The 17789-nt window shown below is 42.5% G+C and overlaps 1 protein-coding gene across 1 annotated transcript in view; it reads left to right on the forward strand.

Annotated features, from left to right (window-relative positions):
- LOC138958216 (mucin-3A-like) overlaps positions 1 to 17789 on the forward strand; it is a 77485-nt gene that overhangs the window by 19634 nt on the left and 40062 nt on the right. Inside the window, exons 8-9 of the mRNA XM_070329319.1 lie at positions 7742 to 7861; positions 9561 to 9660. Of these exons, the coding sequence (XP_070185420.1) occupies positions 7742 to 7861; positions 9561 to 9660 (220 nt within the window). The remainder of the gene's footprint in view (positions 1 to 7741; positions 7862 to 9560; positions 9661 to 17789) is intronic.

A 17789-nucleotide genomic window follows, 5' to 3' on the forward strand; every position in this document is an offset into this window, starting at 1 on the left:
TGATGAGACACAACACCACACAGTACATGGTAACTGACTGATGAGACACAACAACACACAGTACATGGTAACTGACTGATGAGACACAACAACACACAGTACATGGGAACTGACTGATGAGACACACCACACAGTACATGGTAACTGACTGATGAGACACACCACACTGTACATGGTAACTGACTGATGAGACACAACAACACACAGTACATGGGAACTGACTGATGAGACACAACACACTGTACATGGTAACTGACTGATGAGACACAACAACACACAGTACATGGTAACTGACTGATGAGACACAACACACTGTACATGGTAACTGACTGATGAGACACAACACACTGTACATGGTAACTGACTGATGAGACACAACAACACACAGTACATGGGAACTGACTGATGAGACACACCACACAGTACATGGGAACTGACTGATGAGACACAACACACAGTACATGGGAACTGACTGATGAGACACAACAACACACAGTACATGGTAACTGACTGATGAGACACAACACACAGTACATGGTAACTGACTGATGAGATACACCACACAGTACATGGTAACTGACTGATGAGACACACCACACAGTACATGGTAACTGACTGATGAGACACAACACCACACAGTACATGGGAACTGACTGATGAGATACAACACACAGTACATGGGAACTGACTGATGAGACACAACACCACACAGTACATGGGAACTGACTGATGAGATACAACAACACACAGTACATGGGAACTGACTGATGAGACACAACACCACACAGTACATGGTAACTGACTGATGAGACACACCACACAGTACATGGGAACTGACTGATGAGACACAACACACAGTACATGGTAACTGACTGATGAGACACACCACACAGTACATGGGAACTGACTGATGAGATACAACACACAGTACATGGTAACTGACTGATGAGACACACCACACAGTACATGGGAACTGACTGATGAGACACAACACCACATAGTTCATGGTAACTGACTGATGAGATACAACACCACACAGTACATGGGAACTGACTGATGAGATACAACAACACACAGTACATGGGAACTGACTGATGAGACACAACACCACACAGTACATGGTAACTGACTGATGAGACACACCACACAGTACATGGGAACTGACTGATGAGAAACAACACACAGTACATGGGAACTGACTGATGAGACACAACACCACACAGTACATGGGAACTGACTGATGAGACACACCACACAGTACATGGGAACTGACTGATGAGACACAACACCACACAGTACATGGGAACTGACTGATGAGACACAACAACACACAGTACATGGGAACTGACTGATGAGACACACCACACTGTACATGGTAACTGACTGATGAGACACAACACACAGTACATGGGAACTGACTGAAGATACACAACACACAGTACATGGGAACTGACTGATGAGACACACCACACAGTACATGGTAACTGACTGATGAGACACACCACACAGTACATGGGAACTGACTGATGAGACACAACACACAGTACATGGGAACTGACTGAAGATACACAACACACAGTACATGGGAACTGACTGATGAGACACACCACAATGTACATGGGAACTGACTGATGAGACACAACACACAGTACATGGTAACTGACTGATGAGATACAACAACACACAGTACATGGTAACTGACTGATGAGACACAACACACAGTACATGGGAACTGACTGATGAGATACAACACACAGTACATGGGAACTGACTGAAGATACACAACACACAGTACATGGGAACTGACTGATGAGACACAACACACAGTACATGGTAACTGACTGATGAGACACAACACACAGTACATGGTAACTGACTGATGAGATACAACAACACACAGTACATGGTAACTGACTGATGAGACACAACACACAGTACATGGGAACTGACTGATGAGATACAACACACAGTACATGGGAACTGACTGATGAGACACAACACCACACAGTACATGGGAACTGACTGATGAGACACAACAACACACAGTACATGTTAACTGACTGATGAGACACACCACACTGTACATGGTAACTGACTGATGAGACACAACACACAGTACATGGGAACTGACTGATGAGATACAACACCACACAGTACATGGTAACTGACTGATGAGACACAACAACACACAGTACATGTTAACTGACTGATGAGACACAACAACACACAGTACATGGTAACTGACTGATGAGACACAACAACAGTACATGGTAACTGACTGATGAGACACAACACACAGTACATGGGAACTGACTGATGAGACACAACACCACACAGTACATGGAAACTGACTGATGAGACACAACAACACACAGTACATGGTAACTGACTGATGAGACACAACACACAGTACATGGGAACTGACTGATGAGACACAACACACAGTACATGGTAACTGACTGATGAGACACAACACACAGTACATGGGAACTGACTGATGAGACACAACAACACACAGTACATGGTAACTGACTGATGAGACACAACAACACACAGTACATGGGAACTGACTGATGAGACACAACACACTGTACATGGTAACTGACTGATGAGACACAACACCACACAGTACATGGTAACTGACTGATGAGACACAACACACAGTACATGGTAACTGACTGATGAGACACACCACACAGTACATGGGAACTGACTGATGAGATACAACAACACACAGTACATGGGAACTGACTGATGAGACACAACACCACACAGTACATGGTAACTGACTGATGAGACACACCACACAGTACATGGTAACTGACTGATGAGACACAACAACACACAGTACATGGTAACTGACTGATGAGACACAACAACACACAGTACATGGTAACTGACTGATGAGACACAACAACACACAGTACATGTTAACTGACTGATGAGACACAACACACTGTACATGGTAACTGACTGATGAGACACAACACACAGTACATGGTAACTGACTGATGAGACACAACAACACACAGTACATGGTAACTGACTGATGAGACACACCACACAGTACATGGTAACTGACTGATGAGACACACCACACAGTACATGGTAACTGACTGATGAGACACACCACACAGTACATGGTAACTGACTGATGAGACACAACAACACACAGTACATGGAAACTGACTGATGAGACACACCACACAGTACATGGTAACTGACTGATGAGACACAACACACAGTACATGGGAACTGACTGATGAGACACACCACACAGTACATGGTAACTGACTGATGAGACACAACAACACACAGTACATGGGAACTGACTGATGAGACACACCACACTGTACATGGTAACTGACTGATGAGACACAACACACAGTACATGGTAACTGACTGATGAGACACACCACACAGTACATGGTAACTGACTGATGAGACACAACACACAGTACATGGTAACTGACTGATGAGACACAACAACACACAGTACATGGTAACTGACTGATGAGATACAACACCACACAGTACATGGTAACTGACTGATGAGACACAACAACACACAGTACATGGTAACTGACTGATGAGATACAACACCACACAGTACATGGTAACTGACTGATGAGACACAACACACAGTACATGGTAACTGACTGATGAGATACAACAACACACAGTACATGGTAACTGACTGATGAGACACAACAACACACAGTACATGGTAACTGACTGATGAGACACAACACACAGTACATGGTAACTGACTGATGAGACACAACAACACACAGTACATGGTAACTGACTGATGAGACACAACACCACACAGTACATGGTAACTGACTGATGAGACACAACAACACACAGTACATGGGAACTGACTGATGAGACACACCACACTGTACATGGTAACTGACTGATGAGACACAACACCACACAGTACATGGTAACTGACTGATGAGACACAACACACAGTACATGGGAACTGACTGATGAGACACAACACACAGTACATGGGAACTGACTGATGAGACACAACAACACACAGTACATGGGAACTGACTGATGAGATACAACACCACACAGTACATGGTAACTGACTGATGAGACACAACACCACACAGTACATGGTAACTGACTGATGAGACACAACACCACACAGTACATGGGAACTGACTGATGAGACACAACACCACACAGTACATGGTAACTGACTGATGAGACACAACAACACACAGTACATGGTAACTGACTGATGAGACACAACAACACACAGTACATGGTAACTGACTGATGAGACACAACACCACACAGTACATGGTAACTGACTGATGAGACACACCACACAGTACATGGTAACTGACTGATGAGACACAACAACACACAGTACATGGGAACTGACTGATGAGACACAACAACACACAGTACATGGTAACTGACTGATGAGACACAACACCACACAGTACATGGTAACTGACTGATGAGACACAACACCACACAGTACATGGGAACTGACTGATGAGACACACCACACAGTACATGGTAACTGACTGATGAGACACAACACACAGTACATGGTAACTGACTGATGAGACACAACAACACACAGTACATGGTAACTGACTGATGAGACACAACAACACACAGTACATGGGAACTGACTGATGAGATACAACACACAGTACATGGTAACTGACTGATGAGACACAACAACACACAGTACATGGTAACTGACTGATGAGACACAACAACACACAGTACATGGAAACTGACTGATGAGACACAACACACAGTACATGGTAACTGACTGATGAGACACACCACAATGTACATGGTAACTGACTGATGAGACACAACAACACACAGTACATGGTAACTGACTGATGAGACACAACAACACACAGTACATGGGAACTGACTGATGAGATACAACACACAGTACATGGTAACTGACTGATGAGACACAACAACACACAGTACATGGTAACTGACTGATGAGACACAACAACACACAGTACATGGAAACTGACTGATGAGACACACCACACTGTACATGGTAACTGACTGATGAGACACAACACCACACAGTACATGGTAACTGACTGATGAGACACAACACACAGTACATGGGAACTGACTGATGAGACACAACAACACACAGTACATGGTAACTGACTGATGAGACACAACAACACACAGTACATGGTAACTGACTGATGAGACACAACAACACACAGTACATGGTAACTGACTGATGAGACACAACAACACACAGTACATGTTAACTGACTGATGAGACACAACAACACACAGTACATGGTAACTGACTGATGAGACACAACACCACACAGTACATGGTAACTGACTGATGAGACACAACAACACTGTACATGGTAACTGACTGATGAGACACAACAACACACAGTACATGGGAACTGACTGATGAGACACAACAACACACAGTACATGGGAACTGACTGATGAGACACAACAACACACAGTACATGGAAACTGACTGATGAGACACACCACACAGTACATGGGAACTGACTGATGAGACACAACAACACACAGTACATGGGAACTGACTGATGAGACACAACACCACACAGTACATGGTAACTGACTGATGAGACACAACAACACACAGTACATGGGAACTGACTGATGAGACACAACACCACACAGTACATGGGAACTGACTGATGAGACACAACAACACACAGTACATGGAAACTGACTGATGAGACACACCACACAGTACATGGGAACTGACTGATGAGACACAACAACACACAGTACATGGTAACTGACTGATGAGACACACCACACAGTACATGGGAACTGACTGATGAGACACACCACACAGTACATGGTAACTGACTGATGAGACACACCACACTGTACATGGTAACTGACTGATGAGACACACCACACAGTACATGGTAACTGACTGATGAGACACAACACACAGTACATGGTAACTGACTGATGAGACACAACAACACACAGTACATGGTAACTGACTGATGAGACACAACACACTGTACATGGTAACTGACTGATGAGACACAACACACAGTACATGGTAACTGACTGATGAGACACAACACACAGTACATGGGAACTGACTGATGAGACACAACACACAGTACATGGGAACTGACTGATGAGACACAACACACAGTACATGGGAACTGACTGATGAGACACAACACACAGTACATGGTAACTGACTGATGAGATACAACACCACACAGTACATGGTAACTGACTGATGAGACACAACACCACACAGTACATGGTAACTGACTGATGAGACACACCACACAGTACATGGTAACTGACTGATGAGACACAACACACAGTACATGGTAACTGACTGATGAGACACACCACACAGTACATGGGAACTGACTGATGAGATACAACACCACACAGTACATGGTAACTGACTGATGAGACACAACACCACACAGTACATGGTAACTGACTGATGAGACACAACACCACACAGTACATGGTAACTGACTGATGAGATACAACACCACACAGTACATGGTAACTGACTGATGAGATACAACACCACACAGTACATGGGAACTGACTGATGAGACACAACAACACACAGTACATGGTAACTGACTGATGAGACACACCACACAGTACATGGGAACTGACTGATGAGACACAACACCACACAGTACATGGGAACTGACTGATGAGACACAACACACAGTACATGGGAACTGACTGATGAGACACACCACACTGTACATGGTAACTGACTGATGAGACACAACACCACACAGTACATGGTAACTGACTGATGAGACACAACACCACACAGTACATGGGAACTGACTGATGAGACACAACACCACACAGTACATGGTAACTGACTGATGAGACACAACACCACACAGTACATGGTAACTGACTGATGAGACACAACAACACACAGTACATGGTAACTGACTGATGAGACACAACACCACACAGTACATGGTAACTGACTGATGAGACACAACACCACACAGTACATGGTAACTGACTGATGAGACACAACACCACACAGTACATGGTAACTGACTGATGAGACACAACAACACACAGTACATGGTAACTGACTGATGAGACACAACAACACACAGTACATGGTAACTGACTGTGTGGTGTTGTGTCTCATCAGTCAGTTCCCATGTACTGTGTGGTGTTGTGTCTCATCAGTCAGTTCCCATGTACTGTGTGGTGTTGTATCTCATCAGTCAGTTACCATGTACTGTGTGGTGTGTCTCATCAGTCAGTTACCATGTACTGTGTGTTGTGTCTCATCAGTCAGTTCCCATGTACTGTGTGGTGTGTCTCATCAGTCAGTTACCATGTACAGTGTGGTGTGTCTCATCAGTCAGTTCCCATGTACTGTGTGGTGTGTCTCATCAGTCAGTTCCCATGTACTGTGTGTTGTTGTATCTCATCAGTCAGTTCCCATGTACTGTGTGGTGTTGTATCTCATCAGTCAGTTACCATGAACTATGTGGTGTTGTATCTCATCAGTCAGTTCCCATGTACTGTGTGGTGTGTCTCATCAGTCAGTTTCCATGTACTGTGTGGTGTGTCTCATCAGTCTTTCCTATGCAGTGCACTGTGTATTATGTTCCGGTGTGTGTGTGTGTGTGTGTGTGTGTGTGTGTGTGTGTGTGTGTGTATGTGTGTGTGTGTGTGTGTGCGAGTGTAGGTGTACGCCACAGCAGCGAGCGGCACCGCAGAAGGCAATGCAGTGGACAAGATCAAACTTGACAGAACCAGAGTGACAGGGGGCATTTCCAAACACTCCATCACCTACGTGTTTATGAAGGTATGCTGTTCATCTGGCTTCCTCTACCTTGTCTGTCCACTCTCTATCATCTCCTTCCTTTCACCCCCCCCCCCCCCCCCCCCGCTCACCCTCACCCCTTCTTTCCTATCGTCCTCTCCCCACCAACTCCTCCTAGTTTTACTTGTGCGTTATTTTGTCCTTTTTGTTGCTAACAAACATTTTTTATGATTCACTATTCGTTGTATGTATGTATAATTAAAATATTGCAACAATTGTGCATGTGTTTAAGATGTAGTAGGCACACGTTGTTAGACTAGTCTTGTTTCTAAGACTTTCTTAGTAAAGAAAAAAATAATCCAACCGATGAGTCAATCAATGAATGAATGAATCAATCAATCAATCAACCAAATCTTTGTCAGTATTGTAACGAAACCGACTTCATCGAGCACTTTTTTTGGCAGTGTAGAGCAGTGCAACCCATATGGCAGGAATGTCAAGGGTACATATTTAAATGTACAGGCAAAAATATAAAGTTAAGCTGCGAAGAGGCTCTTTTTGGGTATTTCACACGTGATATCCCCAGAGAGAAAACCTTCATAATTAATCACCTTATATTGATATCGAAAATGTGCATAAGCCAGTTTAAGTACGGAAATCCAAAAACTAACATGAAGATCTTATTTCAGAACCAAGCTCGAGTTCGAAATTTCTAGTAAAATTGAACTGTGTATAAGAATATAGATAACTAGTAGTATTGTGCTGTTAATGTAAAGTTATTTATATATGCGCTGTATGATGCTGTGCTGAAAACTGGTACTGTAATTGGTAATTTGTAAATTCTCGCCTTTGTCTATCGAGCGTTGGATTAATTAACTTGTTATGTATTGTCCCGCTGAAAATGTATTATATAACAGAATTATGGGAACAGCAACAACAACACACGCACACACACACACACACACACACACACACACACACACACACACACACACACACACACACACACACACGCACATACACGCAGACATTAGTTAAATTGTAATGTAAAAGAAAACAAAATTAAAACTTCATTAAAAAAAAAAAAAAGACCAATGAAGAAGGATATGCTCACCGCCCAAAAAGAAAGAAAAAAAAAAAAAAAAAAAAAAGACGAAAGAGGCAAAAAAGATGGGTTGAAGCAGCCTTGCATGCAACTGAGGTCGAAAAAAAAAAAAAAAAAAAAAAACACCCAGTTCATAATGCCTAATGATGCGGACAGTAATAGCTGCCGGCTTTTCCCCTGGCGTATTAAGTTTATTTATTTATTTATTTATATGGGATATTTATATAGCGCTTGACATTCTCTGAGCGTTTTACATATTAATATCTGCCGTGTGAGATGGAATTTTTTACACAATGTATCACGCATTCACATTTATGTGTGTCCTTCTCCTGGGAATAATAAACACAAAAGAAAGTTAAAAAAAAAAAAAAAAAAAAAATCAATCAACCAACCAACCATCCAACCAATTGATTAAAACAAACGACCAACCAACCAACCAACCAACCAATCAATTAGCAAACCAACCAATCAATCAATCAATCAAATATCCAACCAACTAACCGACCAATCAAACCAACCAATCAATCAATCAAGCAACCAATCAACCAACAAACCAACCAAACAGCCAAGCAACCAATCAATCAATCAACCAATCAATCAACCAATCAATCAAGCAGTCCACCTTGAATGTGGCAGGTCGGGTGTCAGGATGCCGGTGCCTACGAGTGTAAAACGAACATCAGGAACGCCAAGGGAACTGCCGACGATACCAAGACAGCCACTCTGAACGTGACAGGTAGGTCATAGCGTAAGACCCCAGTCACACATAGGCGCCGCTTCTTCTACGATGGAAAAGTGTGCACTTTCAAAATAGGCGTGGGAAGAGCGTGCAGCTTAACGACCCAGGAGATCCCACCCCGATCACACCACGCTCATGGTGATCCTTCCACGTTTGGCCCACGATTGGCCACGCTCTTGGCCACTTTTTCATCGTAGAAGAAGCGGAGTCTATGTATGAACGGGGTATAAGTTGTGACACTGTTTAGTCTAACGGTCTACTTCAGTATTACAGTTCACTCCTACACCAATACGATGAGAAATCCACACTCCGTATAATAATAATAATAATAATAATAATAATTGTCAGTAAGTACTGGTGTCACATGACTGATGTGAACCAGTTTATTGGCTAATAGCGATGCGCTTAAATCTGTTAGCGCACTCCTGGAGTGCGCTAACTTTTCCACAGAGCGTATTCTTACACCCTTTGCCAAAGCAAGACTGTACTCTCATCCTCAGAATTAATTAATGACATGTAGCTTATATTCTCCACAATACCAATGATTATGACCATAAATGTCCTGCTTTTCAATTAAAGCAGAAGTGGTTTTTTTCTGACAGATTGCATGCGCCTGTGCCGCCCACAGTTGCACTGATCTAAAAATAGAACCCGCTGTGTCTAATTTTTCAGTTTCGACTTGCGAAGATTCCTCTCATAATTATGCCATGTTGGTGGCATGTACCTTATTATCCACATTACCAAATGATGAGTTAGTATACAATTCCCAGCAGCTAACAGAAAACACAAGTGTTATTCCGATAACGAAGCAGCTAGATCAGCACGTTGCAGACTACACTGAAATACGACTGCATCTGTTCAGTAAATGAATGTTTTCCGTTTATTTTAAGGCAAGAACAATCGGAATCGAAAACGTGTAGGGTTTAGAACGTTCTTACCACATATAAGACTTATTACCAGCCTGCTTTATGTGTGCAGACTCAGTGCAACGGGACGAGCAATTTTTGTTTTTGAAATGAGACTCAGTACAATAGCCTAGCAGACGACATAAATCCCGCTCAGCAAATTAACATGTTAGGCAAATGTGAACGATAAAACGATGGGGATATAATACGTGTAGGGTTCAGAGCATTCTTACCGTTCATATTTAGTACCAGACTCCCCGATGAGGGAAGATACCACACGAAAAACATGCCACGTTTATTTTGAAAATGGGCTTTCCGTCGACCCTGGCAAGGGGCACAACTCTGCACAGTCAATCTGTCGAAGCTCGATGAAGGTTTCGAACCACAAATAACTGAAAGCACAGTCCTTTCTCCGAGTTCAAATGAGAGAAAGATCATCCCTGTTTAGCTTAACGCTACACTGGAATTTACCAACAGAAATTAAAACAAGAGTTTGCGTGTGATGAAAGCACGACACACGAGACAGCCCACACAAAAGTAGATCTTCTATACGACCTGACCACACAGTTATGCCTATTCAAATGCGCGTAGCAAAATGTGCGTGTTGTATCTTCTTTTTTCTCTGGCGGTACCGACAATATCGTTATTGAAACAATCCCAGTGCACTAAGGGATTTATAGAGCAAATCTCGAAAATAATCATTGAACTCAGCGCTATGCGCTTCGTTCAATAATGAATTTTCTCGATTTGCTCTATAAATCCCTTAGTGCACTGGGATGTCTCAATAACTTAAATAATAATAATAATAATAATAATAATTGTCAGTAAGTACTGGTGTCACATGACTGATGTGAACCAGTTGATTGGCTAATGGCGATGCGCTAAAACTGTTAGCGCACTCTTGGAGTGCGCTAACTTTTCCACAGAGCGTATTCTTACGCCCTTTACCTAAGCAAGACTGTGCTCTCATCCTCAGAATTAATTACTGACATGTAGCTTATATTCTCCACAATACCAAATGACCATACATTCCCTACTTCTCAATTAAAGCAGAAGTGGTTTTTTTCTGACAGATTGCATGTGCCTGTGCCACAGTGCGGCTGCCACTGATCTAAAAATAGAAGCCGCTGGGTTTCATCTAATTCTCGCCGACTTGCATAGATTTTTCTCATCGTGTTAGTGGCATGTAGCTTATCATCCACATTACCAAATGATGAGTTAATATAAAATTCCCACCCGCTAGCAGAAAACACAAGTGTTATTCCGATAACGTACCAGCTAGACCAGTTTGGAAGACTGACTCGATCGACTCTGTCATACGTAGCCGCACTGACTACACTGAAATACGACTGCATCAGTTCAGTAAATGAATGGTTTCCGAATTATTATTTCAAGGCAAGAACAATCGTAATCGAAAACGTGTAGGGTTCAGAACGTTCTTACCATTATAAGACTTATTACCAGCGTGCCTCGTGCGTGCAGACTCAGTCAGTGCAGACTGCATGCAGTGGTTTGATTGCCCTAGCAGACGACATAAACCCCGCTCAGCAAATTAACATGTTGGGCAAATGTGAACGAAAAAACGATGGGGATATAATACGTGTAGGGTTCAGAGCATTCTTACCGTTCATATTTAGTATCAGACTCCCCGATGAATGAAGATACAACACGAAAATATGCCACATTTGTTTTGAAAATGTGCGAACCGTCGAGTCCCGCGGCTTCGAGTCAATTCAAGGGGAGTCACTCCGCACAGTCAATCCGTCGAAGCTCGACTGGAGGTTTCGAATCGCAAATAATGAAGAGCACAGCCCTTTCTCCGAGTTCAAATGAGGTCTCTCTGAAAGATCATCACTGTTCAGATTAACGCTACACTGGAATTTACCAACAGAAATTAAAATGCGTGTGACGAAAGCACGACACACTTGAGACACCCCACACAAAAGTAGATCTTTACTGTACACGACCTGACCACACAGTTATGCCTATTCAAATGCGCGTTGCAAAATGTGCGCTTGGAATCTTCTTTTTTCTATGGCGGTACTGACAATATCGTTATTGAAACAATCCCAGTGCACTAAGGGATTTATAGAGCAAATCTCGAAAATAATTATTGAACTCAGCGCTATGCGCTTCGTTCAATAATGAATTTTCTCGATTTCCTCTATAAATCCCTTAGTGCACTGGGATGTCTCAATAACTTAAATAATAATTGTCAGTAAGTACTGGTGTCACATGACTGATGTGAACCAGTTGATTGGCTAATGGCGATGCGCTAAAACTGTTAGCGCACTCTTGGAGTGCGCTAACTTTTCCACAGAGCGTATTCTTACGCCCTTTACCTAAGCAAGACTGTGCTCTCATCCTCAGAATTAATTACTGACATGTAGCTTATATTCTCCACAATACCAAATGACCATAAATTCCCTACTTCTCAATTAAAGCAGAAGTGGTTTTTTCTGACAGATTGCATGTGCCTGTGCCACAGTGCGGCTGCCACTGATCTAAAAATAGAAGCCGCTGGGTTTCATCTAATTCTCGCCGACTTGCATAGATTCTTCTCATCGTGTTAGTGGCATGTAGCTTATCATCCACATTACCAAATGATGAGTTAATATAAAATTCCCACCCGCTATCAGAAAACACAAGTGTTATTCCGACAACGTACCACCAGCTAGACCAGTTTGGAAGACTGACTCGATCGACTCTGTCATACGTAGCCGCACTGACTACACTGAAATACGACTGCATCAGTTCAGTAAATGAATGGTTTCCGAATTATTATTTCAAGGCAAGAACAATCGTAATCGAAAACGTGTAGGGTTCAGAACGTTCTTACCATTATAAGACTCATTACCAGCGTGCCTCGTGCGTGCAGACTCAGTCAGTGCAGACTGCATGCAGTGGTTTGATTGCCCTAGCAGACGACATAAACCCCGCTCAGCAAATTAACATGTTGGGCAAATGTGAACGAAAAAACGATGGGGATATAATACGTGTAGGGTTCAGAGCATTCTTACCGTTCATATTTAGTATCAGACTCCCCGATGAATGAAGATACAACACGAAAATATGCCACATTTGTTTTGAGAATGTGCGAACCGTCGAGTCCCGCGGCTTCGAGTCAATTCAAGGGGAGTCACTCCGCACAGTCAATCCGTCAAAGCTCGACTGGAGGTTTCGAATCGCAAATAATGAAGAGCACAGCCCTTTCTCCGAGTTCAAATGAGGTCTCTCTGAAAGATCATCACTGTTCAGATTAACGCTACACTGGAATTTACCAACAGAAATTAAAATGCGTGTGACGAAAGCACGACACACTTGAGACACCCCACACAAAAGTAGATCTTTACTGTACACGACCTGACCACACAGTTATGCCTATTCAAATGCGCGTTGCAAAATGTGCGCTTGGAATCTTCTTTTTTCTATGGCGGTACTGACAATATCGTTATTGAAACAATCCCAGTGCACTAAGGGATTTATAGAGCAAATCTCGAAAATAATTATTGAACTCAGCGCTATGCGCTTCGGTCAATAATGAATTTTCTCGATTTGCTCTATAAATCCCTTAGTGCACTGGGATGTCTCAATAACTTAAATAATAATAATAATAATAACGGGCATTTATAAAGCGCCTTAGCAGAAGTTCAAAGCGCGTGACAACAATACATGTGTAAAGCCGAGCGGTCTTAGCTTCACATTAACTCTAACTGTCTGTGTCTGTGTCTTAGATGTTATACGTGTTTGAAGGTCATTTGTCAGGATGGCAATCACACGACAGGACAAACAGACACACAGAATATAAACTCAAGAAGAGGCAGGTAAAGTTCAAAATTGTATTGAATCAAAACAAATCATAAAAACAACTCAATACAAGGCGTTGGTTCTTTTCAGAAAATATATCTGTATATTGGTTCACTCTATTCCTGTAATTTTCCTACTCCTTACAAAAATATTCTAAGTCCAAAAATGGCTGAAAATTTGGGCATGACCCGTAGGTACCTTTAGCAAAATACGCTACTGAAAGCAATATCCTATGTCCTAAAATGGCTGAAAATTTGGGCAGGGGTTCGGGGCCTGAGTAAAAATAAAGTAAAAGAGCAAAGCGACGCCACTTTACTCGCCGTGTGGTAACCTGGGACTGCGGAACGTTTGTTTTTAACCCTGTCAGTTCAGTCCACAGGGCGGAGTCCGGTATACCATTTAGACACTTAAGCCAGGTTGGTTGCCAAGACTCCGGAGGACAGTTTCAGAGATAACAACAAATACTTTGTACTAGGTTGGGAACCTCCCACAACCGTTCGGTACTAAGGTTGCCTCCCACAACCTTTTCCACAGGCACAGAAGCAATGCTGTAACTCTAAGTGGGAAGTCCGGTATACCATTTAGACACTTAAGCCAGGTTGGTTGCCAAGACTCCCCCGAACCTTGAAAACTAACAGCTTATATACCTTCCATGACTGTCCATGACGTCACAGCTAAGGAACCAATGAAAACGTCGCACTGGGATCACCTAACAAAATGGGGAGGGAGGGGGGAGAGTTTCGAGGCTGCTATCAGCTTCCATAGAAGCTACAGTTAAAACCCCTCAAACATACACAAAAACTCCTGTACAAAGAAAACTACATCAAAAACGCTATAAAGAAATACATCAATAAAATGGAAATTCCACGACGCATCATTTGATACCAAACACTCATTGGTTATCAACACTGTGAACAAAGTGCAAAACCTCTGACTATTATCTCGCAAAATAGTCATGTCACACCAAAAATGTATGCAGTTACAAGTTAACCACAGTCAAACACAGTGTATATTCAACAGGCTTCTCATATGTAGATGATAAACATAAAATCTACATTCTACTAAACAACTGAATACAGACTACATGTTTATATTGAATACATGGGTAAAAGAAAGAATGATATACATGTAAAAGCTACATAAAAGACGAGAGAGAGAGAGAGAGAGAGAGAGAGAGAGAGAGAGAGAGAGAGAGAGAGACAGAGAGAGAGAGAAAGAGAGAGAGAAAGAGAGAGAGAGAGAAAGAGAGAGAGAAAGAGAGAGAGAGAGAGAAAAAGAGAGAGAGAGAGTGTGTGTGTGTGTGTGTGTTCGTCTGTGTGTACCAAGTATTATTCAACATGGAAGTAAAGAATCAAGCTGGAAAGGAGGGTTGGAGGGGGGGGGGGGGGGGAAGTGAGAATTGGATGTCGAAAAACAATGCTTTCGCGGGCGGTCCACGTGCTCAAAACTACGCCGTAGCGAGTTAGTGACCTAGGGTTCATATCCCGTCAGCCAAGCCGGCGCCATCGTGTCAAAACCAATTAACCAATTAATTCTACCGCAAGAGAACAATAGAAAAGTACTAGATCATACCTATCTCCGAACAATTTACTAGGGGAAAGAACAAATATGATTTTAGAGTGTGAATCTTAATTCCACACCGTTTCGATACTAACCTAGATAATATATTCTGCTCTCTACACTTTCTCTTCTTCCTCACTCTATAAACTTTAAGAAGAAAACTGCATATGGAGAAAAAACAAAAAAAATATTCATGTAGTCGCTTTTCTCCACAATGCCCCCCTCCACAAAAACAGTTTGCCCTCAAACTGAAAACGACCGAGGGTATTGAAACTTCTCAAAGCAAAAGCAAAAATATAGTCCTGCTGCTAAGTATACATCAAACACTATAAGTACTCATCCTTTTACACAAAGCAAAACTCATATTTACAGAAAACCAGTGAAACACCAATGCCTCTCTTTCTTTTGTTTCTGACACCAAATGTAAAAAAAACCCGAGCGGAAGAATAAGATTTGCGTTAGAAACACCATTAGTAACGCCGAACCAACAAACTCTGTTAGTTCTTATTGGATTCCAACTCAAAATAAAAATGAATTTAGCCCAAACCAAATAAAAAAACACCTCTCTCAGCTTCTCAGTTCTATTATCATAATAAATTGCAAACAGAAAAAGAAAAAATATATTGTTACACAAAAATATTAAAATAATGCGATTATTGCTTCTTACGCCAACACCAAAAGGAGGGAAGTTAAAAAAAACCGTCGAAATAATTTGTTTCTTCGCGAAACAAGTAATGTATTTTACAGGTTACAGTAAAAACAACGAAAACAAAAAAAACTGTTATAAAAGAACGTTAGACTTTCCACTCTAGTCTTCTGTTCCATTTAAAAAAAAACCAACCACACACCGATTTACTTCGCCATGGTTACTCAGCATTGAAATCAAAAACATGTGTAAACAAAATTCCTAACAACATTCAAAAGAAATAACAACCAACAAAACCAGTTTTCTCAAACGTATTCATGTTCGCCATTTCAGCAAGTACGAGAAACCTTTAACAAAATAAAAAGACAAAATGTATACTCTTACCAGTCGTAAACTCTTACATGAACACCGCATCTGTTGTCCGTCTCCATCGTAGCAGTCTTTGAATCGCACACACACAACGCGGTAACTCCTCTAACATCTGTCTTTCTCCTTCTTTTGAAAACAATCTATTGACTCTTGAAATCGATTAAAGCAACGTCTTTGGCGCTTAAAATAATAAAACCTTCGATCGTTGACGTCATCGTTGTTGGAGGTGCGGCGACATCACGGATGCGGCGCTGACGACGATGATGTTACGTCACTCTGACGTCATCTCGTCACAGCATCGGCGTCGACATCGGCTGGCGCGTCCTCGCGGCGCCAGACAGCTACCTCCGTCACAGCAACGACATCAACATCGGCTGGCGCGTCCTCGCGGCGCCAGACAGCTACCTCCGTCTCTTCTGTCACTGCCAAGGCGTCGACCTCGGTGAAACATCCGCCCTCGGACGACCCCCAGCTGGAGCACCGTTTAACGCCGAGACGCAGCTGGCATCCCAGGTCGACCGCAGTGTCTTCACCGGGACGAAGGTAGTGGTGTCGTTGACTGCCACCGTAGATTCTGATAATGATTTTCGAAGAGATTTGTGGTTCTGTGTTCTTCTCTTTGACAACCTTCTCGGTTTCTGCAATAAGTTCATGGATTGGTGACCGATGCGTGTCTTCGGGACCCCTCGTTGTAATCTAAGTCCCCTTCCGAGAAGTCCATCTCTCAGGCTCCCTCGCTGCTGGATGCACTTAGCTCTCCAGTTGATCAGCCCACCCGACCTATGTGGCCGCATAGGTCCAGCACACGCCGCTCAAACCGCTCTTTCGGTTATGCTTGC

This window comes from Littorina saxatilis, linkage group LG1 (assembly GCF_037325665.1).
Source record: "Littorina saxatilis isolate snail1 linkage group LG1, US_GU_Lsax_2.0, whole genome shotgun sequence".
Lineage (NCBI taxonomy): Eukaryota > Metazoa > Mollusca > Gastropoda > Littorinimorpha > Littorinidae > Littorina > Littorina saxatilis.